General features: G+C 48.4%; 1 protein-coding gene and 1 long non-coding RNA gene across 15 annotated transcripts in view; one reads left to right on the top strand and one right to left on the bottom strand.

Annotated features, from left to right (window-relative positions):
• The window catches only part of msi2b (musashi RNA-binding protein 2b), a 603,647-nt gene that overhangs the window by 786 nt on the left and 578,671 nt on the right, over nt 1-24,190 (bottom strand). For 6 of the 14 annotated variants that reach the window (XM_072469818.1, XM_072469821.1, XM_072469824.1 and 3 more), the window contains 3 exons: nt 18,521-18,592; nt 16,209-16,417; nt 9,208-9,290 (listed from right to left, as the gene is read on the bottom strand). In XM_072469818.1, the coding sequence (XP_072325919.1) occupies nt 9,249-9,290; nt 16,209-16,417; nt 18,521-18,592 (323 nt within the window). In that variant the 3' untranslated portion in view covers nt 9,208-9,248. The remainder of the gene's footprint in view (nt 1-9,207; nt 9,291-16,208; nt 16,418-18,520; nt 18,593-24,190) is intronic. The other 8 variants (XM_072469823.1, XM_072469828.1, XM_072469831.1 and 5 more) reach the window with 3 other exon arrangements.
• On the top strand, nt 9,712-15,871 carry LOC140386929 (uncharacterized). The gene is made up of 3 exons (XR_011933711.1): nt 9,712-9,781; nt 15,254-15,363; nt 15,510-15,871. It is a non-coding gene; the product is annotated as an uncharacterized lncRNA (long non-coding RNA).

Raw genomic sequence — 24,190 nt, 5'->3', positions numbered from 1 at the left:
TGCCAGATGAGCTGTCCTGATTGTCCCTCTCACTATAGTTCCATTTTGAGCGGGTCACCACTGACCAGCAGGAGACATTGAGGAATCAAAGTAGCTTGGATTACCCGAGGGATCGCTTCCTTGGTTCCCCCAGAGGCAATATGGCAGATTCACTGCTTCATACACTTCTTATCTCACCCGTTGCTGCAACTAGTTTCTTCCCTTCCCATGTCCCCCACAACATTAGGCGATCTTCTCTGTTAGTGAGCAACTGCAAACCAGGGCACGTATATCAGGCATGGCTTGGACCAGTCTAGTGGTTTTGCTTCTCGCTCTGTGGGCAGAATGCCTTCTTGCAGCTACTCAACACCATTCCCCCAGCCCTGCCCTCCTCCCGCAACCGGTGGCTGAGACTTTTGCACGGATAGACACAGGTATGACCTCCTGCAAAGGCACCACACTCCCATCTATCTCCCTTCCCCTTTAGATCTCTCGTCTAGGGCGGCACATTGGCGCAGTGGTTAGCCCTGCTGCCTCAAGGCGGATTGGCCCTTAATTGGAAAAAAATATAGATCTCCTGTCTGCTGATCGAATGTAAGCCAACCGCACGCAGTAGGAAACAAACTATCAGAACTTGGGAAATGTCTGGCATTGTTCTGAACTGGAGCTCCATTATGGGGCACGCAATACCAGTTTGGACCAACACCAGTCAATTCCCAAGGTTTAGTGGTGTTTCCTGCCCAATAGCCCGATGTCTGGAATTATCCACCCGGCATAAAACTTTAAAAAAAGAAATAGCAAATCGCCATAGTGAGGGATAGGCTAATATGCAAAGCATTGTGTTCTGATTATTCAAATGACGTAACTTCGTTATTTTTTCGGAACTATCATTCATGTGTTCCTAATCAGTTTAATGCATTAATAATTTACACAAAGCAAGTCGGGAATTTCAATTTGATATGTGCTTAATATGTTCCCCCACTAAATAGATACACTTTTATTCACTTTCACTTGAGATGACATCAGGCAACACTAGTGCTTTACCTTTGGTTTTACATTTTCTGTCCTCCTACTGCAGCTTAGACATTCTAAATAATTTGTATCGACGCCTCTATTAAAATAAGAGCAATTAATGTATTTAAATCCAATTGGTCTTTCTTTTTTTTTAAGAATATTTTATTGAACATTTTTGGTCGACCATCACAGTACATTGTGTATCCTTTACACAATAATATAACAGTATAAATAACAATGACCTGTTTTATAAACAAAGAATAAATAATATATAACAAAAACGAAAACTAAAACTAAATGGCAACTGCCTTGTCTCAGATAAACACTCTCCAAAAATATGGTTTAACAATCCAATATACAATTATTTATAGCAACGACCTATACATATTATACATATATATTAATAACCCTGAGACTCCTTCTGGTTCCTCCCCCCCCCCCTCCCCCCTGGGCTGCTGCTGCTGCCTTCTTCTTTTCCATTCCCTCTATCTTTCTGTGAGGTATTCGACGAACGGTTGCCACTGCCTGGTGAACCCTTGAGCCGATCCCCTTAGGACGAACTTAATTGTTCCAGCTTTATAAACCCTGCCATGTCATTTATCCAGGTCTCCACCCCCGGGGGCTTGGCTTCCTTCCACATCAACAGTATCCTGCGCCGGGCTACTAGGGACGCAAAGGCCAAAACATCGGCCTCTCTCGCCTCCTGCACTCCCGGCTCTTGTGCAACCCCAAATATAACCAACCCCCAGCTTGGTTCGACCTGGACCCCCACTACTTTCGAAAGCACCTTTGTCACCCCCACCCAGAACCCCTGTAGTGCCGGACATGACCAGAACATGTGGGTGTGATTCGCTGGGCTTCTCGAGCATCTCGCACACCTATCCTCTACCCCAAAAAATTTACTGAGCCGTGCTCCGGTCATATGCGCCCTGTGTAACACCTTAAATTGAATCAGGCTTAGCCTAGCACACGAGGACGATGAGTTTACCCTACTTAGGGCATCCGCCCACAGCCCCTCCTCAATCTCCTCCCCCAGCTCTTCTTCCCATTTCCCTTTCAGCTCATCTACCATAATCTCCCCCTCGTCCCTCATTTCCCTATATATATCTGACACCTTACCGTCCCCCACCCATGTCTTTGAGATTACTCTGTCCTGCACCTCATGCGTCGGGAGCTGCGGGAATTCCCTCACCTGCTGCCTCGCAAAAGCCCTCAGTTGCATATACCGGAATGCATTCCCTTGGGGCAACCCATATTTCTCAGTCAGCGCTCCCAGACTTGCGAACTTCCTATCCACAAACAGATCTTTCAGTTGCGTTACTCCTGCTCTTTGCCATATTCCAAATCCCCCATCCATTCTCCCCGGGGCAAACCTATGGTTGTTTCTTATCGGGGACCCCACCAAGGCTCCCGTCTTTCCCCTATGCCGTCTCCACTGTCCCCAAATTTTCAAAGTCGCCACCACCACCGGGCTTGTGATGTATTTCTTCGGTGAGAACGGCAATGGGGCCATCACCATAGCTTGTAGGCTAGTCCCCCTACAGGACGCCCTCTCCAATCTCTTCCACGCCGCTCCCTCCTCTTCCCCCATCCACTTACTCACCATTGAGATATTGGCGGCCCAGTAGTACTCACTTAGGCTCGGTAGTGCCAGCCCCCCTATCCCTACTACGCTGTAAGAATCCCTTCCTCACTCTCGGGGTCTTCCCGGCCCACACAAAATTCATGATACTCTTTTCGATCCTTTTGAAAAAAGCCTTCGTGATCACCACAGGGAGGCACTGAAACACAAAGAGGAATTTCGGGAGGACTACCATTTTAACTGCCTGCACCCTCCCTGCCAGTGAAAGGGATACCATGTCCCATCTCTTGAAGTCCTCCTCCATTTGTTCCACCAATCGCGTTAAATTTAACCTATGCAATGTACCCCAATTCTTGGCTATCTGGATCCCCAAGTAACGAAAGTCCCTTGTTACCTTCCTCAGCGGAAAGTCCTCTATTTCTCTGCTCTGCTCCCCTGGATGCACCACAAACAACTCACTTTTCCCCATGTTCAGTTTATATCCTGAGAATTCTCCAAACTCCCAGAGTGTCCGCATTATCTCTGGCATCCCCTCCGCCGGGTCTGCTACATATAACAACAAATCATCCGCATACAGAGATACCCGGTGTTCTTCTCCTCCTCTAAGTACTCCCCTCCACTTCTTGGCACCCCTCAATGCTATTGCCAGGGGCTCAATCGCCAGTGCAAACAGTAATGGGGACAGAGGGCATCCCTGCCTTGTCCCTCTATGGAGCCGAAAGTATGCAGATCCCCGTCCATTCGTGACCACACTCGCCACTGGGGCCCTATACAACAGCTGCACCCATCCAACATACTCATCTCCAAAACCAAATCTCCTCAGCACCTCCCACAAATAATCCCACTCCACTCTATCAAATGCTTTCTCGGCATCCATCGCCACCACTATCTCCGCTTCCCCCTCTGGTGGGGGCATCATCATTACCCCTAGCAGCCTCCGTATATTCGTATTCAGCTGTCTCCCCTTCACAAACCCAGTTTGGTCCTCATGGACCACCCTCGGGACACAATCCTCTATCCTCATTGCCATTACCTTGGCCAGAATCTTAGCGTCTACATTTAGGAGGGAAATAGGTCTATAGGACCCGCATTGCAGCGGTCCTTTTCCTTCTTTAGGAGAAGCGATATCGTTGCCTCAGACATAGTCGGGGCCAGCTGTCCCCTTTCCTTTGCCTCATTAAAGGTCCTCATCAGTAGCGGGGCGAGCAAGTCCACATATTTCCTGTAAAATTCAACTGGGAATCCATCCGGCCCCGGAGCCTTCCCCGCCTGCATGCTCCTAATTCCTTTCACTACTTCCTCTATTTCAATCTGTGCTCCCAGTCCCACCCTTTCCTGCTCCTCCACCTTGGGAAATTCCAGCCGGTCCAGAAAGCCCATCATTCTCTCCCTCCCATCCGGGGGTTGAGCTTCGTATAATTCCAATTGGTCTTTCAAAGGACAGGCACAGATGCACATTGGGCCAAGTGGTCTACCTTCTGTTCTTTGTGTTCGTACCCCGTTGACTTCTGACATTATTGCAAAGCTCTCATTATATTTTGACGGTACAACGTTTTAAGCCTTTTCGTACTCTCCCGTTAAACGCAAAGAGGTCAGAGTTCCTCTAATTGAGAGCTGCAGGTGTGGGAGGTGGAGGGCGCCTTAGGTGTTCCACTTGGCAGCTCCAGCAAGCTGAGAACGAAGACTTCGCAGCAAACATTGAGAACATTTTAAAGCATGGGATCGCTGCCTCAGATTCAGGGCAATGGTCCTGAATTCGACAACGAATAATAGAGGGTGGGGACCTGATTAAGTTACAATCATAGAATCTCTACAGTGCAGAAGAAGGCCATTCTGCCCATCGAGTCTACACCGACCCAGGCTCAATTCTCCACCCTATCCCCGTAACCCCACCATACCTAACGCCAAGAGGCAATTTAGCACGGCCAATCTACCTGACCTGCACATCTATGGACTGGGGGAGGAAACCGGAGCATCCGGAGGAAACCCACGCAGACTCGGGGAGAACGTGCAAACTCCACACAGACAGTCACCCGAGGCTGGAATCGAACCCGGGCCCCTGGAGCTGTGAAGCAGCAGTGCTAACCACTCTGCCGCCATGCCGCCCTGTTGGGCCACCTGAGATCATCAGCTGCCTCCTGTGATGGTATATGCATCACACACACCATTGGCAGCAAGGGGCTCTGGTAACCCAGGATTCTGACTGCATGGACTTGATGATTGATGGTGGCTGTTGATTTAGATTAATTTTACACAAGTGGAGCGGAAGGAGGTAGGTGGGTCTCTTTAGAATTGCTGAGTGGGTATCAATGCGGGAGATTACAATAGTGGAGGGCAAAGCTTTGTCAGTCCCAGCTTCGAATAGTCGGGGAGTATGCGGGAAATACACAAATGTACAAGGGTGACTGTTTTTAAAATTCGTTCATAGGGCTTGGGCAGGGTCAGCATTTGTTGCTCATCCCGAATTTCCTTTGAACTGTGTGGCTTGCCGTACCATTTCTGAGAGCAGTTTAGAGTCAACCACATTGCTGTGGTTCTGGAGTCACCGAAGGGGATTAGTGAACCCGATGGGTTTTTACGATAAAAATCGAGAATGGTTTCATGGTCACCATTGCGGAGGCTAGCTTTTCAGTTCCAGATTTATTAATTGCATTTAAATTCCAGGGTGTGATTTGAGCCACGACCTGGGCCTCTGGACTGTCACATTACCACTGTGCCACCCCCTCCCCATAATTAGCGAGCGGGCTCTGGGGTCTTTAGTGACACGCATATTGCACCATCCTCCTATAGCCAGGACAGACAAGGTTGCAGATTCCTCTTATAGAGGAGAGCATACTCGCAGGACGGAGATGATCGCAGTGGGGAAACAGGTCACGGCGCAAGAATTAAGGGTCCTTACTGAGGACAGAATAAATGCATCTACTAAGATGGTTTCATCAGCAGGACCGTACAACCACAGAGCAATCAAAGCTAGCATCTTAACTGTCGACCCGGAAGGGCAGACGCTCAGTCAAGTTATGAAGCAGGCCTAAGCCAGGAGGCTGAAGGATGCCTCGCTGAGCACTTATTGAGTCGTGACAGTGGTGTGTTGGGCACTAAATGTGGGCGTCCATTGAACGAGAACGGTGATTAAACTAGTGACAAAAATGAGTCCGGACACACACTGGGCCAGGTCGCAAGTATGAGATGAAATGGGCCTGGAAATTAATGAAGAGGATACAGGAAGAAAAACTCAATGATCCAGGGGGCATAACAAGAGCAGAACAACTGACCCGTTTGGGAAACAGTAAGGACATTTGGATCCTCCCAAGACTGTCCTCGGACAGGAATTAAAATCAGTTGCTCATGATCATATGGGCATTGGGAAGTCGAGAAGGGAAATAGTTGGCTTCTGATCATTTCAATGAGGGGGGGGGAGAGAAGGCGGTCTAACTTAGTAGCATGGGACAATGCTCTCGCCCCCCCTCGTACTACTTTCGCAACATCACAAAGTCTAGAAATGGGGCAGGCATCACCTCGCTACTGTCACTTATTTTATTAAAATTTAGAGTATCCAATTCTTTTATTTCCAATTTAGGGGCAATTTAGCGTGGCCAATCCACCTAGCCTGCACATCTTTGGGTTGTGGAGGCGAAACCCACGCAGACACGGGGAGAATGTGCAAACTCCACACGGACAGTGACCCAGGGCCGGGATCGAACCTGGGACCTCGGCGCCGTGAGGCAGCAGGGCTAACCCACTGCGCCACCGTGCTGCCCTTTGCTGTTGTCACTTATGAATATAATATACAGGAAGGGCAGATTTACATGAAATGGAGTTCAGGAATTTGATGGCCCATGCTGAATTTCCTGTTGATGCATTCCCAATCATCAGCTGCTGGCAATTCCAGGATTGGAGCTGGGAACAGAAATTTCTAGGATTGTGCTCTAAACGCACACCATCAGCAAAGAAAGCCATTGCCTCCTCATTCCGACATTCCCAACCTCCTTACACCCTCACTGGTCTTCAGTCCTCAGCAGCCTGTCTTTACCCCCATGACTCCCACCAACACAGTCCAGGCACACAAGACAAGGAGATGGATATTCCGCTACTTGTCGAGCCAAAATGGCACATGAAGGAGGCCACTCGGCCCACGCTGGATCTCCGCAGAATATTCCAGTCAGTCCCATTCCCCCTCTCAATCTGCGTAGCCCTGAATGGTTATTTCCCTCAAGCCCTGGTCCAATTTCCTTTTGAAATCATTGATTGAGGGGGTCAGAGCAGGAGGTCTCCTTCCCACAAAGGACCGTACCTGCGAGCAGGAATGTGCCGATAGCGAGGCTAGCTCTGAAAACAGGTGTTCAAAATTTCTTCCCATTGGTCAATTGCAGTGCAGCCATCGCCCAGCCTGGGTGAGATCTCCTAATGCAGAACTGGCTCCACTCACCGCCACCATAATCAGTTTTACCTTTTTCCCCCCTATTTTATTTATGCTGCTATCCGTAAGGTTTCCTCTCTTTCTCCTGCTCCTCAATACCGCCATCCAACACACTCCTCCACCCCCTCTCACTCACTGAGGTAAAACTGTGGAATTCCGAACCTCCCTTTATCTTCTCACCCTCCCTCGGACTTCACAAACCCAACCTATACCTCGCCTGGTCCTCCTTTCTACTCTTGCAGTCTGGTGATGTCCTTGTTAAGACCGTTAACCCTGGCCGTTCCCCTTGACCTTGGGAACGTCTCTCCATTGCCAGTACGACCAAGGGAAAGCATTTAGGGCTTTCTTCAACACAGCGCGGCACTCTGCTCACGCCCACTCAGCTGGGGAACTCTCAACGCCTCTTCTAAAGGGGCGCCAAAAAACAATTAGTTTTGTTCCATAGCAAACATGACGTTTATGCTCGTGGCCAAACTAAGAAAACGAAAAAACAGGGAACAAAACAGGCGGGGATTGACAAGAGGAAAAAATAATTTGTATCACGAATTTCACAACTGAAGGACATCCATAAAACACTTTGCAGCCAATGGTGTACATTTGAAATCCAATGGCCCAGGCTAATGCCCTGGCAACATGGGTTCAAATCTCACCAAAGCAGCCGGTGGAATGTGAATTCAATGAATCAATGAAATTGGTAAACCTGTCTCAGGAACGGTGACTGTGAACTTATCATTGATTGGTGTAAAAACCCAATCTGGTTCACTAATGTCCCTTTAAGTGGTGGAAATCTGCCATCCTTACCTGGTCTGGCCTACATATGACTCCAGATCCACAACTCTTAACTGTCCTCAAAGAGAAATCAGGTATTAACAACAAATGCTAGTCTTGCCAGCAGCGCCCCCATCCCATAAGGTGGTGGCGCAGTGGATTTGTCACTGGACTGGTAGTCCAGGAACCCAGGGTAATGCTCTGGGACACCCGGTTCAAATCCCGCCACGGCAGATGGAGGAGTTTGAATGGAACTAACAAATTAAACCTGGTCTGAAAAGTCTAATGATGCCCATGAATTTATTGTCAATTATCGTAAAAACCCATCTGGTTCACTGGGGAAGGAAATCTGCCGTCCTTACCTGGTCTGGCCTACAGACCCACTGGCCTGTGGTGGACTCTTAAAATACTCTCTGAGCGAGGGCAGTTAGGGACGGGCAATAAATGCTGGCCTAGCCAACGATGCCCACTTCTTGTAAAATGAATTTTTAAAAAACACAGCAGCCAAACTGACCAAGCTCTCTCAACCAGTAATGAGGTGGTGGCCATGTCTTCCGTTTGTCGTGATGATGGTTGAGAGATAAATGTTTGCTTCGCGACACCAGAAAGAACGTCTCTTCTTTGAAACAGCGCCAATGGGATGTTTTACATCAGCGGTGCCTCCCGCACACCATTACATCACTCATGCACCGGCTATTGTATCTGCTGTCTGAGGTAGCATCGGCCAAATGTTACAGTCATCATGGTGCCGTGGACGTGTATCTGATCAATAGTGCCTCTAGACTGCCCAAGCCAATCATACTCAGCGCCCTTGCTGCCCTGGCCAAATGTTCACGCGCATGCTGCACACAAGTCGGTCCCTTTAAGTTACCATGCGTGTGTGACCCTGCAAAATTAAAGGGGCCATGCACCTAAACGAATCGCCTGCACACTACAAAAAAAATATTAGATGCTCCATTGGCTCGGGCCAATATTTATCCTTCAAATAACATCGTTTGAGAAAAATCACTGCTGCTTGCGGGAACTTGCTGCGTGCAAATTGGCTGCCCCATTTACCGCGTTATGACAGCGAGCACACTTTCAAGAATATTTCATGGACGTAAAGATCTTTGGGAGGTCCTGAGGTTGTAAACGGTGCTATTCAAACGCAAGTCTTTCTTTTCTCTTTCGGAGAGGACACAACTGCAGACCCTTTCTGCCCTGACGCTACTCAGGCCTTGGTGCCAGAGGAGACTAATTCGCCATGACATATGCGGCCTACACGGGACTCTTTCTCATACTGTACAACAGAGTAGAGCTAAGCGGTAGAAGAGTGATAATTAGGTCAATAAGGAATAAAGGAGGATGGAAATGCGTGTGTCAACGGGCGAGGGATGGATTAGCTACCTTAGGAAAAGCAAGGAAAGAAAATGGGATGGAATATAGATATATATATAATATGTAATACCTCAAACCTGAGATGGCAACCAACCAACCACCTGTTTGCTTTCAATGGTATCCGTTTGTGAATGCTGTCGCAATCAAGGGCCCCTAAAATCGCACAGTTATTAAGTCCGTCAGTGCTCAATACATATTCAAACAAGGAAACATTTCTCTTTTTCTTTTCAGTAAACAACTAGCAAACTCCAAAAGACTGATGATTTAGCTACAGGAAGTGACCTGGTGTTGGGTCAATTATAGGTGGTTCAGCTAAACCGTCTTCCTCCTCACTGAAAATAACTCAACAGGAGGAATGCGGAAAACCTTCACCAAAGCTCAAGGAGTCTACGTGGGTCGGTGGGTTTCGGTGATCCAATGTGTGAATGTCCCCTTAGCTTTATCCATTTTCATCTGACCCATTCTGTCCTTTTTGTTCAGGAAAGGATGTTATTCAAAATCAAACTCTACCAACTCATCACTTAACATAACCGTCATGAATAACAGCTTTCGCCCTCTTCATTCACAGTTACCCTGCGATCGAGAGAGAGGGAGCTTCAGCTACATCATACATTCCTTGCAGACAATTTCTCACAGTAATCAAGGTGATTAACAGTTGCAATGTTAGTTTAGAAATAGACATCTATTTAAGAGCCAGTACGTCACTATATAAATCAATGGAAATACATAAGGATCTGCATCTTTGCCACAGTGATCGCTACTTCCTCATGCTAAACTTCCTACTTATATGGGAAATTACTTTGTTAGAGACCGGCGCCACTCGATATTCGGGATCTGGCCTCTCGATATTCGGGACCTGTGTCTCTCGATATTCAGGACCTGTGTCTCTCGATATTCAGGACCTGTGTCTCTCGATATTCGGGACACATATCTCTCGATATTCAGGACCTGGGCCTCTCGGTATTCGGGACACGTATCTCTCGATATTCGGGACCTGGGCCTCTTGATATTCGGGACCTGTGTCTCTCGATATTCGGGACACGTATCTCTCGATATTCGGGACACGTATCTCTCGATATTCGGGACACGTATCTCTCGATATTTGGGACCTGTGACTTTCGATATTCGGGACCTGTGCCTCTCGATATTCGGGACCTGTGTCTCTCGATATTCGGGACCTGTGTCTCTCGATAATCGGGAAACGTATCTCTCGATATTCGGGACCTGGGCCTCTCGATATTTGGAATGGAAATGGAAATGGAAATCGCTTATTGTCACAAGTAGGCTTCAAATGAAGTTACTGTGAAAAGCCCCTAGTCGCCACATTCCGGCGCCTATTCGGGGAGGCTGTTACGGGACCTATGCCTCTCGATATTCGGGACCTGCACCTCTGTATATTAGGGACCTGCATCTCTGTATATTGGGGACCTGCACTTCTGTATATTGGGGACCTGCACCTCTGTACATTAAGGACCCTCACCTCTGTATATTAGGGACCTGCACCTCTGCATATTAGGGACCTGCACCTCTGTACATTAGGGACCTGCACCTCTGTATATTAGGGACCTGCACCTCTGTACATTAAGGACCCTCACCTCTGAACATTAAGGACCCTCACCTCTGTATATTAGGGACCTGCACCTCTGTATATTAGGGACCTGCACCTCTGTACATTAAGGACCCTCACCTCTGTACATTAAGGACCCTCACCTCTGTATATTAGGGACCTGCACCTCTGTATATTAGGGACCTGCACCTCTGTATATTAGGGACCCACACCTCTGTATATTAGGGACCTGCACCTCTGTATATTAGGGACCTGCATCTCTCTACATAGGGACCTGAAGATCTGTTTAAAAATTAATAAAAGCAATAAGTATATGATTCACAAATCATTTTTGCAGCTGACATATATATTGGAGACATGGCAGGGTGCAGTCTGGACCAGGAGCATACTGTATTTGAATTGACTGCTTCTTCATGGCATCACTGTGCAGACAGGCTGTCAATCCCCACTCTGCCCTCATTTCCCCTCCTCCCCCACAATTTGTATTCCAATGATTTGTTGGTAATTGGGGATTTACAGAACGGAGCAACCCATTCTGCTATGTACACCGCCTTCATCCACACCTTTAGGCCTGGTTGTTAGAGGTGACGGATGAACTATGGGCTGCCTGGGTGAGGTGCTGGCAATGGACCAAGCTTACTGTTCCTACTGCTGCACTCCCAGCTTCCCTCCTTCTCATCCTCCTCTCTCTCCCCCCTGAAAGATATTAGGAGCAGGCTGACAATAACCCTCCAATATCTTGGCCAAAAGGTTCCTTCCTTGTGGACAACAAGTGTTGGCCGTTTCATGGAGCCGTCACTCCTATCCCCATTCCTCAACTCACTCACTGTGCAGTGTTCCCCGGCAATAATAATGATCAGAGAGTGGAGCCCAGTTTGTTAACACCCATGTCGGCTGAGAGCAGCGAACGGGGGTCAATGATTTGCCTCCTCTGTGAGTGTCAATTCAGGCAATGCCTTTAGCCCGGTGAGGCTTCAGTAAAGCTTTGACCTTTTAATTCACGATGGGTGGCAGCTCGTCACAGCGAAAACTAACCTCTGGTTTGGCAAAATCACAGAGTAAAGAAAATTGCCCACTACTCTGATGCGTGGGGTGATGTAGCAACCGGAGGGGGGAGAGGGTGTGATGGAGGTTGGGGGGAGGGGTAGACACGATTTCTCAGCCCCAAGAGGCACGAAATAGTTCCAAATTTAGAAGTCCTGGGTCCTGAAAGGACATGGGTGGGACACGAGTCCTGCTCTCTGTTATTTCGGCATCACAGGCAAAATAAATGAAGGCTCACTTAAAAAGCAGGGAGAGGGATTTCAGACAGTGTGTCACACGCTGGCGCACCACGTTGTGTCGTCAGGGTCATGGTATCGTTAAGACCCCCAATGTTTGCAATATGCTAGGGGCGGTTTGCAAAGAGTTACCTTACCAGGATTGACAGCCTCTCCTCAGGATTAATATGGGTTCATGCGAACACATCTAATATCAGAGCACAGCATCGTGATGCAAACACATACAGTTAAGAGGCCAGTTTCAACTCCAAAGCCACAGCATTTCATCTCATTGGTCTATATTGGCTGGATCAGAATTCAGGAGAATGCTCTGCGACATTCTCCGAGAGTTTAGAAGAGAGGGCTTAGGGCAGCACGGTGGCGCAGTGGGTTAGCCCTGCTGCCTCGCGGCGCCGAGGTCCCAGGTTCGATCCCAGCTCTGGGTCACTGTCCGTGGGGAGTTTGCCCTTTCTCCCCGTGTCTGCGTGGGTTTCGCCCCCACAACCCAAAGAGGTGCAGAGTAGGTGGATTGGCCACGCTAAATTGTCCCTTAATTGGAAAATGTTAATTGGGTACTCTAAATTTAAAAAAGAGAGGGCTTGACACTTTTCCCCCTTCGCCTGGGGGGGCTTTAGAAGTCGGGATCATTCACACAGAGTGTTGGAAATCTTTGGCACTCTCGGAGAACTGGGAATTCTCAATCTCTTGAGTAGCGCCAGGGTCCCAGGTTCGATTCCCCGCAGGGTCACTGCCTGTGCGGAATCTGCACGTTCTCCCCGTGTCTGCGTGGGTTTCCTCCGGGTGCTCCGGTTTCCTCCCACAGTCCAAAGACGTGCAGGTTAGGTAGATTAGCCATGCTAAATTGCCCTTAGTGTCCAAAAAGGTTAGGTGGGGTTATTGGGTCACGGGGATAGGGTGGAAGTGAGGGCTTAAGTGGGCCGGGGCACACTCGATGGGCCGAATGGCCTCCTTCTGCACTGTATGTTCTATATTCAAGACTGAGGTCGATAGATTTTGGGACACTAAGGGGCAGGAGGATCGAGACAGGAATTTGTGCTAGGGGGGGGAAGATCAGACATGATTTTATTGCAACAGCGCAGCAAGCTCGGAGGCCTGTGTGGCCAACTCCTGTTCCTATTTCTTATACCATTATTAGCAACAACAAAAATAATGAGAAAATAAATCTCACATTTGCAGCATCGCCTGACAGTTCCGGGTCAGGCTACTTATGTGTAAACCTCAGGGAGATTCACTTTGAGTCTTAGCTTTATTTTTTTTTCTCTATAAATTTTGAGTACCCAATTAATTTTTTCCAATTAAGCGGCAATTTAGCGTGGTCAATCCACCTAGCTTGCACATCTTTGGGTTGTGGGGGTGAAACCCACGCAAACACGGGGAGAATGTGCAAACTCCACATGGACAGTGACCCAGAGCCGGGGTCGAACCTGGGACCTCGGCGCCGTGAGGCTGCAGTGCTAACCAATGCGTCACCGTGCTGCCTTTAGCTTTATTTTAAAGATAATTTTGGTGAGGGATGGGAGCAGATAGGTTAGCTCACGGCATGACAACAGAGCACTAATGTGTTACCTGAGTAGACTTTGTCAATTTGCATGACAAGAGGTGGTGGCTGTTGGCTGCTGCCAGAGTAATGGGCCTGACCTGCAGCAGGAAAGCTCAATATTTTGACAGACAATCACATTCAGGTTCTTTCTGAGAAGCCTGTTTTGGAAGGCCTTAAGTTAGGTCACCTGGGAAAGGCGGTGGTCACATGGGCCTGGGAGGACGGGGTGGGCACGATCCTTTGTTTGCAGCGACCGAAAAGTAGGGATAGTTCCACATTCGGTGGAAACACAGGGGGCTGAACGTTAAAGGGGTTAAAATAAGAGGTCTCAGTTTGAGGGGCTGTAAGGCAGGGAGGGATGAGGGCGGTGATCGGCACCCATGGAGTTTTGGGAAAAGGAATGAACCAAGATTGACTCCTCCTCACTTCACACACACTCTCACTGGAAAGCGGATGTGCGCAGACACTAAGGTAGGCCTGGACCACGTCCGTGGTCAAACACGCAGACGGGCAAGAAATGATTGTTGTGCGATTCAGGTACCTCCCACGCCGCCCCTAGTGGCACCATATCCAACATGAGTCGACATCTTCAGGAGAGGCCACAGAAAGGGGTAGGAACAAATGCCAAAGAAAACATATCAGACAAGATCAGGGGCAGAAACAATTACTGGGTGAAGGCATCACAGCCTCCACAGACCAACGCAAACACTGTCCACTAGAATCATCAGTAAGGCAATCTTCCAGCCAGACATGCTGCACACAGTATCAGATCATCCATTAAATTAGCCTTAAGGAAAATGCAATAAAAGCATTTCTGTCCCTTGTCAATTCAAACATTCCAAATTGCACTAAATATTACAGGGATTTGGTGTTTTGAAATTGGTGTTGGGGATTGTGACTATTTCTGCCTTTTTATATTTCTTTGTGAGAACCCCAATTGCCACCTGCGATTATATACAGCTACAACTTGGGAGCCGTAGTGTCACAAGGGCTACTTAAAGAAGGGTCAAACATGGCCATAGTATATACCCACACAGACAATAACACTGCATACAAGTATGATCCTGGTGTAGTTGTCTAGTAAACTGTTCCTGGGTTTCCTGCACCTAATATGTTAAAGATCTCTGTCCTGTTGTGTGTAACATTCAACAATTCCCCCTATCCTGTTGTGTGTAACATTTAACAATTCCCCTATCCTGTTGTGATTTAACAATTCCCCTATCCTGTTGTGATTTAACAATTCCCCTACCCTGTTGCGATTTAAAAATTCCCCCTATCCTGTTGTGTGTAACATTTAACAATTCCCCTATCCTGTTGTGATTTAACAATTCCCCTAGCCTGTTGTGATTTAACAATTTCCCCCATCCTGTTGTGTGTAACATTTAACAATTCCCCCATCCTGTTGTGTGTAACATTTAACAATTCCCCCATCCTGTTGTGCCTAACATTTAAGGTTCTCCCCATCATGCTGTGCCCTCTGAAATGTGACATCTGAGGCACCCTTTGCCCCGTTGAGTGTGACACATCTGATCCATTATTTTATGCTTCATGGCCAAGGTTCGGGCGTCGGTTTTCAGACAGAAATATTTTTGTTTCACTTTCTTTAAGCAAATAATACTAACCATGCATTTAATTTTAAAAAACTGCAAGTTAAACAGCAAACATTCAGTATTAATTATTAGAGTTACTGAACCTTCTGGAGTGTGACATTGTGATTCACCCCCACTAGGATGATGTGCCCTAACTGTACCTCGAGGACTTTCTCTTATATACCTGTACAGGATGCCTTGGATATGAAAATTATTACTGTTACATGGCTTAACAGCTAAAGGACATAAAGTACGTAATGGAACTTTTAAAATCCGCACATACTGAAAATATATCGCTTACGCTTTTTTTCCAAAATAGTGCAATATACCCATTTGTTCCCTCCCTTTTCAAATGAACAACGTATGTTAAAAGTTTACTTTTTTTACACCGGACAGAAAAAATTAAAAAGTAACAACATCAGCTGCTCAGGAGACACAGATAACACACTCCAGATGAAAACCAGCCCAACCTCTGACCTTGCTACGAGCGAGATGGCTAATCCCATGTGTGTACCCACGAAGAAGGGAACAATGATTCATGCCGATTGGTAAACTTTGCGTGGCGAAGTATAACCAGCAACTGGATCGCCGTATCTTAATGAAGCTCGACAAATTTAAGTGGCATTTTATAGACATTTGGCATTGGGTTTCTGTACCTCCCATTCATAAATCGTAGGGTGATATCCCTGCCATGAATGGGTCTTACACTAGATTGTTACTCTTCAGTCCCTTCGATTTTAAATAAAACTTTAAAACAAGCTTTTTTTTTTCTTTCCCTGGCAAATTCTCAGATAAGCCATGTGCCTCAGGCCTCCAATATTGGGCAAGTGAAAGACACAGGCAGATGAGCAATGGCCGGTGGAGATATCTACTGAAGGATAAAGCCTCAGTCAGAGGTTAGGGTTGGGTTGTCTCTCAGCTCTTTAGGTCTTTATGGTTTTAATTTCAGACCAAATGCTTGTGTTAAGCAAAGGTGAAAAAGAGAGTGCAGGGAGAGGGAGGGAGGGGAGAGAGAAAGAGAGAGAGGAGATGAGGGAGGGGAGGGGTGAATGGAGGAAAACATGGAGAAAGGGGATGAATTGAAATCACACTTACCCCAATGCCGTGTCCAAAGCCAGAACCGGGTTGGGGACTGGTAGCACTCATGTAGTTACCGACACCAGAGTCTTGGCTGGCTGTACCATAAATATCAGCAACTGGGCCTGGACTGTTGGCTCCAGGGAATCCACCAGGCCGTGGTGGGTTGGTGCCTGCTGGGGAAGCAGGGGCGCCATAATTCGGTTGAGCACTGTAGCTATTCAGGACTGGTGTGTAGAGAATAGAACTGGGTATGAGGCACGAGCATAGCATGCACAAAATCAATGCCAAACACTACAACAGCCTAAGGCCCCATGTTCTAACACTCAGTCCAAGACCATGCGATAAGACAACAGCGGTACTTACGAGAGATAAGTCAGCCCGTTACTACTGCTAAAAAGCTCGGAGGCACCACCCACCCACCCACACTTGCCCACCACCTATCCCCCAAAAGAACACAATCATCCAACACAGAGACCACAGGCGCGTATTGCCACCTTCCGTCACATCAGATCTGATACTCATGCAGGAATAACAATCTCTAGATCAGGCCGTGTTGAGACACCATTCACATCCCATGCAAACTACAAAGAAGCTAGATTTCTACCACACAGCATGTTAATAAAATGGCAGCTACGGTGAACAATATTCAGAGTCTAAACACAAAAACGTCGACAGTTCTAGGACAGTCTAGGGACTCGAGTGGGAACAGGTCATTTTCTAGGAGGGCTGGGCTAAAGTTTCTCAACCTCCGCAGCTCTTCCACCTCCAGGGAGGACGAGTTGGAAAGTATTTCTTTCAAGCAGCGGACGGGGAGTGAAGTGCAAAAACAAAAAATGCCCGCAAGGAGAAATATATTGTCATCAGGGGGTGGGGGGGGGGGGGCATCGAAGACATTGGGAGTGAAACTCGTCCCTGGAGAAAGTATAAAATGGGCAATAGTGAATTGTCTGCCCGATTTACACTCCCGCGCCCACCACCCCACCCATTAGTGCAATGGGGGGTGGTATAAAACTGGGTGTGTTATTCACGATCGCTGAGGGCTAATTTCACCATTTCCCCCCACCCTCCTGGGCCTACATCATGTCCTCAGTAACACTGCATCAACACTTAATGTACGACAATTAGTGATGTTCAAAAGGCTTTTGAATTCCCCTCTTGGCAGACTCAAATTTGTGTGTGTTTATTCAGTAAAGATAGTGGCATGGTCTGCAACCAGGTCCCCAGTTGATGGCACCACATGGCCCGTGGTCGACACGAGGGGAAATGGCTATGAGTCACCGCAATGTGCGCTCACTGGAAAGGGCCCCTGCGGAAGCAGGAACGCCCGCAGCACCGTCTCTCGGGGCCGCAAATCTCTATTGTTGGTTCAAAATGGAGCACGTTGCTTCTCAAAATTTAATTTCAATTCGGGTCCGAGTCAACCAACTTGGAAATACCATCATAAATATAAGTCCAAACCTAGAGATTGGCGCTCCAACTTACAGGCGCCTTACACAAGGAGGAAATTATCTTAACGTGAAAACTGAGTTGAAACTAAAGCTATCTTTTTGAATTGGCCGGGGGGGTGGGGGTTATTTTAAAAATCAATGGGGTAATGCCAAAATAGGTGCCTGGAATGAAGTGACAACTAAACAACATTCAATATCCCAGCCTTTCTCGCATCTCTAACCACAACATCAGTGTTCTCTGGTGTGAACTCTATGCTCATTTTGCAAGACAGCGTCTCAAGTTGTTCGCTCCCAAGATAACCAACTGACTAACTTACAGGAGCCCCTTTCTCACCCCGAGGCCGTCTCTGTGCGGCGGCTAGGCCGTGCCGTGCCCATACTAACTTGGTTCAAGCTCAGACGGACTCCAAATTTAGTCGTCGCTCTTCTCGCCGGTAATGATGCCATTGCGAAAAAAGAGCAGGGTAAATGAGGGTCCGGCCAATGGCCAGAATGGCTTTCCTTTTAGCTCTTGCTGGCTATGAATTTCAGTGCAATAGAGGGGGGGGGTTTTCAAGTAATGGTCGAACAACGCATTCGATGAGAACTGGCCATTTGCTTAGAAATAAACGGGGAGTAAGGATTATTTCTAAAGGATGCTCCGGATGCAATTTACAGTGAAACCTGTATTAAACGGTCACCTTGAGGCCTGAACCAAAGAGATTGCTTGAGGCAGGTGGCTGGGGAGTCCTGAGTTGGGGCGGGAGTGACGTGGTGGCGAATAATCGAGAAGGTCCTTGTGCCCAACCCTCCTCCCCCTGCCCTTCCCAAGGGCAGAGATCCTGACTCTGTACCAGGGCAACAAGTTAATCTCTAAGATGCAGGATCCAATTTACTTACATTGCTTACCTGTCATTTTTACCAGTGGTTGTGGCCACGTTAGCAGGTGGCTGTTTAATCCGGGTGCAGACCCTATTTAATTAAATTAGAAATTTGTTGGTTCTGAGAAGAACTTGCTGCGTAAGACAGGTGACTTTAATCTAGGTGACCATTAGGACAGGTTTTACTGTACCCACTTTCACAAACCCCCCGCCCCCCCCCTCCCCCCCTCAAACAACAAAAATCACGAGGCGTGTGCAATTTTACTTAAAAGGGTCCATGTCATCTTGTTGACACCCCCACCAATTACTCTGTAATCGTACGCTGGCTCCTGAGGACATTGAAGTAGCTGAAGGGATGTTGCCCACTTCCCAGGAATTCTGAGGCCTGCTCGAGAAACCTTGCCTCCTCTCCCTGCCTTCCTCTCTTGCAACCCCCCACCCCACCAAACCAACCAACAAGATGACACGCCTCTTTAGAAATGTCACACGAGACACAAAAAAGACAAGACCCCCCCCCCCCCTTAACCGTTGCCAGGCCTGCTTCATGTTGTTCCTACTCTGTCACAGTGTGATGTCCCGGCCCACCTACCTGCCCTCCACAACTCCAAAACCAAATAGAGTGAGCCCGCTGTGGCATGTTAAATTTCCCACCACTCCTGTACCACGTGTTGTTGGCCCTCTAGCGCCGAGCCATTTCTGTTGAACTCTGGAGGTCCTCTTGAGGCAGCAGTGTCGCATAGAACTCCCGCACTCAGGGGCAGAACTTTAATGACACCGTGAAGTTACTGTGCCCTCACACCGCCTGTCTGCCCTGCACCGCTGTCACTCAAGCTGACAGGAATCTCAGTCCTTTACTTAGGGACTGGGGGAGGTTTAAATGAATAGACTTCCCCTTCCTAACACTACTGTAGGACAACAGTTCTGCCAGAAACAACATTGGTACCAGTCAAGGGTCCAACCCCATTCCTTGTACCTCTAGATCACAGCTGCATTGCTACTAATCTTTGCATGTGGCCAATATTCATAGAATCCCTACAGTGCAGAAGGAGGCCATTTGGCCCATTGAGTCTGCGCCGACCCTCTGAAAGAGCACCCAGCCTAGGCCCACTCCCCTGCAACCCCATTTGACCATTGAACATTAAGGGCGAATTTAGCATGGCCAATCCACCTAACCTGCACATCTTGGGACTGTGCGAGGAAACCGGAGCACCCGGAGGAAACAGACGCAGACAAGGGGAGAACATGCAAACTCCACATAGTCACCCAAGGCCGATATCGAACCCGGGTCCCTGGCGCTATGAGGCAGCAGTGCTAACCACTGTGCTGCCAGTGTAAAATTCATTACCTGTCTCTTATTAAGGTGTTCTTCAGCTAGATGATTTGAAAGGGCATTAGGAGGCACGGCGGCGCAGTGGTTAGCACTGCTGCCTACGGCGCTGAGTACCGGGTTCGATCCTGACCCCGGGTTACTGTCTGTGTGGAGTTTGCACATTCTCCCCGTATCTGCGTGGGTCTCAGCCCCACAACCCAAAGATAGGCAGGTTAGGTGGATTGGCCACGCTAAATTGACCCTTATTAGAAAAAAAACAATTGGGTACTCTAAACTAAAAGTCAAATGGGTGGGACTGCAGTCACGTGGAGCTGGGCTGCTTGGCTTTCTAAACCAATCCAACAGCTCACAAGTGCGAAATCGTCGAGTTTATGATATTTCACAACACAGCATGTTGAGATTTACACTCAAGCCGGTAGTGTCAAAGTTACATCGAGCTTGTATATAAAACAGAAACAGGCCATTCGGCCCCACTGGCCGGTGCTTCACATGAGTCTCCTCCCATCCTGCTTCATCTCACCCTCGCAGCATCTCCTCCTATATCTTTCTCCCTCATACCTTCCTCTATTGGTTCGCCATATGTTCGCCAGGGGCTGGTTTAGCACAGTGGGCAAAACAGCTGGCTTGTAATGCAGAACAAGGCCAGCTGCGCGGGTTCAATTCCCGTACCGGCCTCCCCGAACAGGTGCCGGAATGTGGCGACTCGGGGCTTTTCACAGTAACTTCATTGAAGCCTACTTGTGACAACAAGCGATTATTATTATTATTATCGTCCCCCCCTGAAATTCACCTGCACTGTTCACCCTGACTCCTCGTGGTAGCGAGTTCCACATTCTCACCATGCTCTGCATGGAGGACATTTCTCCCAATTCCCTGTTGGATTTATTTGTGTCCGCCTAAAGAATCCCTGGTGGTGGATTGGCCCGACAAGTGGAAACATATCACTACCCTATCAAACCTCCCCAATAGCCAACACCTCCAGTAAAATGTCGCCACGCTGCCTGTAAATGGTCCTCAAGCGCTCAAGTGGATGCTGCACAGTGTTTGCAGGTCCCACCCTCATCCATGTTTTCTTTTATATAAATTTAGAGTACCCAATTATATATTTTTCCAATTTTAGGGGCAATTTAGCGTGGCCAACCCACCTAACCTGAACATCTTTGGGTTGTGGGGGTGAGACCCACGCAGACGGGGGGAGAATGTGCAAACTCCACACGGACAGTGACCCGGGGCCGGGATTCGAACCCGGTTCCTCGGCGCCGCAGTCCCAGTGCTAACCACTGCGCCACATGCCGCCCCTACCCCCCCCCCACATGTTGTCTGATATTGTGTCGAGGTGGATGGGGAGCAGGTTGTCTTTGATTGGCCCCGCGTTATTGTACATGAAGGTGACTAATTCAGCACAATAATTAACTTACTGAATTTAGCAGAGAGTGTATTGCAGGTGAAAAAGGCAGGGTGAGGGGGCCAACGTGAATGTTTAAGCGACAGGATCACTGGCTATCCAGTCTACTACGTTGTGCCTGTTACAAGAGAGTAAAGAGGGAAGAGCTACGGGAGACCTTTCAGTGCAGAGGTAAGGTTAAAGATGGCCTAACGGCACTTGGTAAAGTGCGTTGACTGTACCATCTGCAAGGTCTCCCGCTCATGCTTTCAGAAGGACACTGGACATGTAGTGTAAGGGGTCTAATGTGCAGGGGCGTGGGGGAAAACGTCAAGGTGTGGGGGACTAAACTGGGCTGCCTTCCCCAGGAGCCTGCGCAGGCAATGGTGGGCCGAAGGCCACCCCTCCTCGGTGGAGCGATTCTAAATCTCTCCCACCTTTCGGGGAAAGAAATCTCTTGTGCACGTTTCTGCCACTTCCTCTCTCCAGACACCCTGTCAAAAATCAGAACTTCTCCCTGGGTGACATCCCGGGAAAATAAAGGACACGGGGACTTTGGGCACATCGGCCAAAGGACACACAGCAGGGCCAAAGGCCTTCATTTTCTCTTGTGTGTCTTGTCTATTATCAGCTAACAGAAATTCTCTCATCCGCCCCCCTGCCCCCCCCCCCCCCCCCCCTCCACTTCCCTCCCAATTGTTAATCGGTACAAAATGTAAATGGATTCCTGTGCTTCCATTCTCACTCACACAGACTTTAAAAGGCCATCAACATAAACTGCTGTGCGACTATCACATCCATAGTCTTCGCCACCCTGTTAAACCTCCGAGCGGTGGGGAAACTTGCCCACATGGATTCATTAGATATTCAGAGGTGCCTGATTAAATCACAAAAGCACAGGCAGAGCACTTTTAACAGATGCATATAATTAAAGTCAGCTCTTAAATGCTTTCGTGATATTAATAGGTAGGATAGAATTCTTTAAACAAGCAGAAATGCTAACTGCTAACCTGCTCCTAATGTCAAACACTGAGTCAGCCTCCAGCAGCTCCTGGTTGGAGTGCCATCACTTACATTTTCCGAGAGCGAGCTTATTATTATCGTGTCAAAATAAACACAACTCACTCTGCACACTTGTCATTTTTTTGGTTTCTCATCTGGTATAAGTCGAGTGTTAAGAAGTCGGAGGGCAACCATCCACTGGCCCCAGCCTTCCTGGGTTCAAGGTTCAACTGCCATTGACGTGTCACGCGTCAGATTTTTTATTTATTCGCTCACGGGACGTGGGCATCGCTGACCCAGTCAGCCCATCCATTTTTTCCCTCGAGAAGGTAGTGGTGAGCTGCCATCTTGAACCGCTGCAGTCCGTGTGGTGCTGGTAGGGAGGGAGCTCCAGGATGTTGCCCCAGCGACAGTGAAGGAACGGAGGTATTTTTCCAAGTCGGGATGGTGAGTGACTTGGAGGGGAGCCTCCAGGTGGCGGTGTTCCCATGCAAGTGATGCCCTTGTCCTTCTAGACGGTAGTGGTCGTGGGTTTGGAAGGTGCTGTTGAGGGAGCCTTGGCGAGTTACTGCAATGCATCTTGTAGATGGTACACACGGTCGCCGCTGTGCCTCAGTGGTGGAGGGTTTGAATGTTTGTGGAAGGGGGAGCGACCAAGCGGGCTGCTTTGTCCTGGATGGTGTCGAGTTTCTTGAGTGTTGTTGGAGCTGCGCTCATCCAGGCAAGTGGGGAGTATTCCATCACGTTCCTGACATGTGACTTGTAGATGGTGGAGTAGGCTTTGGCCGGGGGGGGGGGGGGAGTGGTGGGGGTGGAGTTTGCACATTCTCCCCGTGTCTGCGTGGGTCTCAAACCCAAAGATGTGCAGGTTAGGTGGATTGGCCACGCTGAATTGCCCCTTAATTGGGAAAAAAAATAATTGGGTACTCGAAATTTGTAAAAAGATTTTTTTAAAAACATTGATGAAGCAGCTGAAGATGGTTGGGGAACTCTGAGGAACCCCTGAAGTGACATCCTGAGACTGAGATGATTGGCCTCCAACAACCTCAACCAGCTTCCTTTGTGTTAGGTATGACTCCACCCAGTGGAGAGCTTTCCCCCTGATTCCCACTGACTCCAGTTTTGCCAGGGCTCCTTGATGTTGCCTTGATGTCAAAGGCTGTGACTCTCACCTCCCCTCTGGCATTCAGCTACTTTGGTCATGTTTGAACCAAGGCTGTAATCAGCTAAGGAGCTGAGTGACCCTGACGGAATCCAAACTGAGCATCAATGTGAAGATTATTGCTGAGTAAGTGCTACTTGATAGCACTGTCGACAACCCCTTTGCTGATGATCAAGAGTAGGCTGATAGGTAGGGTGGTAATTGGCTGAGTTGGATTTATCCTGCTTTTTGTGGACAGGCATTACCTGGACAATTTTCCATACTGTCGGGTAGATGCCAGTGTTGTAGCTGTACTGGAAAAGCTTGGCTAGGGGCAAGCTAGTTCTGGGGCACAAGTCTTCAGAATTATTGGCAGAATATTGTCAGGGCCCATAGCCTTTTGAAGATCCAGTGCGTTCAGCCGTTTCTTGATATCATGTGGAATGAATGGAATTGGCTAAAGACTAGTATCTGTGATGCTGGGGGAACAGAGATGAATCATCATAGAATCATAGAATTTACAGTGCAGAAGGAGGCCATTCGGCCCATTGAGTCTGCACCGGCTCTTTGAAAGAGCACCCTATCCAAGCCCACACCTCCATCCTACCCCCGTAACCCAGTAACCCCACCCAACACTAAGGGCAATTTTGGACTAAGGACAATTTATCACAGCCAATCCACCTAACCTGCACATCTTTGGACTGTGAGCGGAAACCAGAGCACCCGGAGGAAACCCACGCACACACGGGGAGAACGTGCAGACTCCGCACAGACAGTGACCCAAGCCGGGAATCGAACCTGGCACCCTGGAGCTGTGAAGCAATTGTGCTAA

The sequence above is a fragment of the Scyliorhinus torazame genome, chromosome 12 (genome assembly GCF_047496885.1).
Source record: "Scyliorhinus torazame isolate Kashiwa2021f chromosome 12, sScyTor2.1, whole genome shotgun sequence".
NCBI classification, from domain to species: Eukaryota; Metazoa; Chordata; class Chondrichthyes; order Carcharhiniformes; family Scyliorhinidae; genus Scyliorhinus; species Scyliorhinus torazame.
This window is presented reverse-complemented; position numbering and strand designations above follow the sequence as displayed.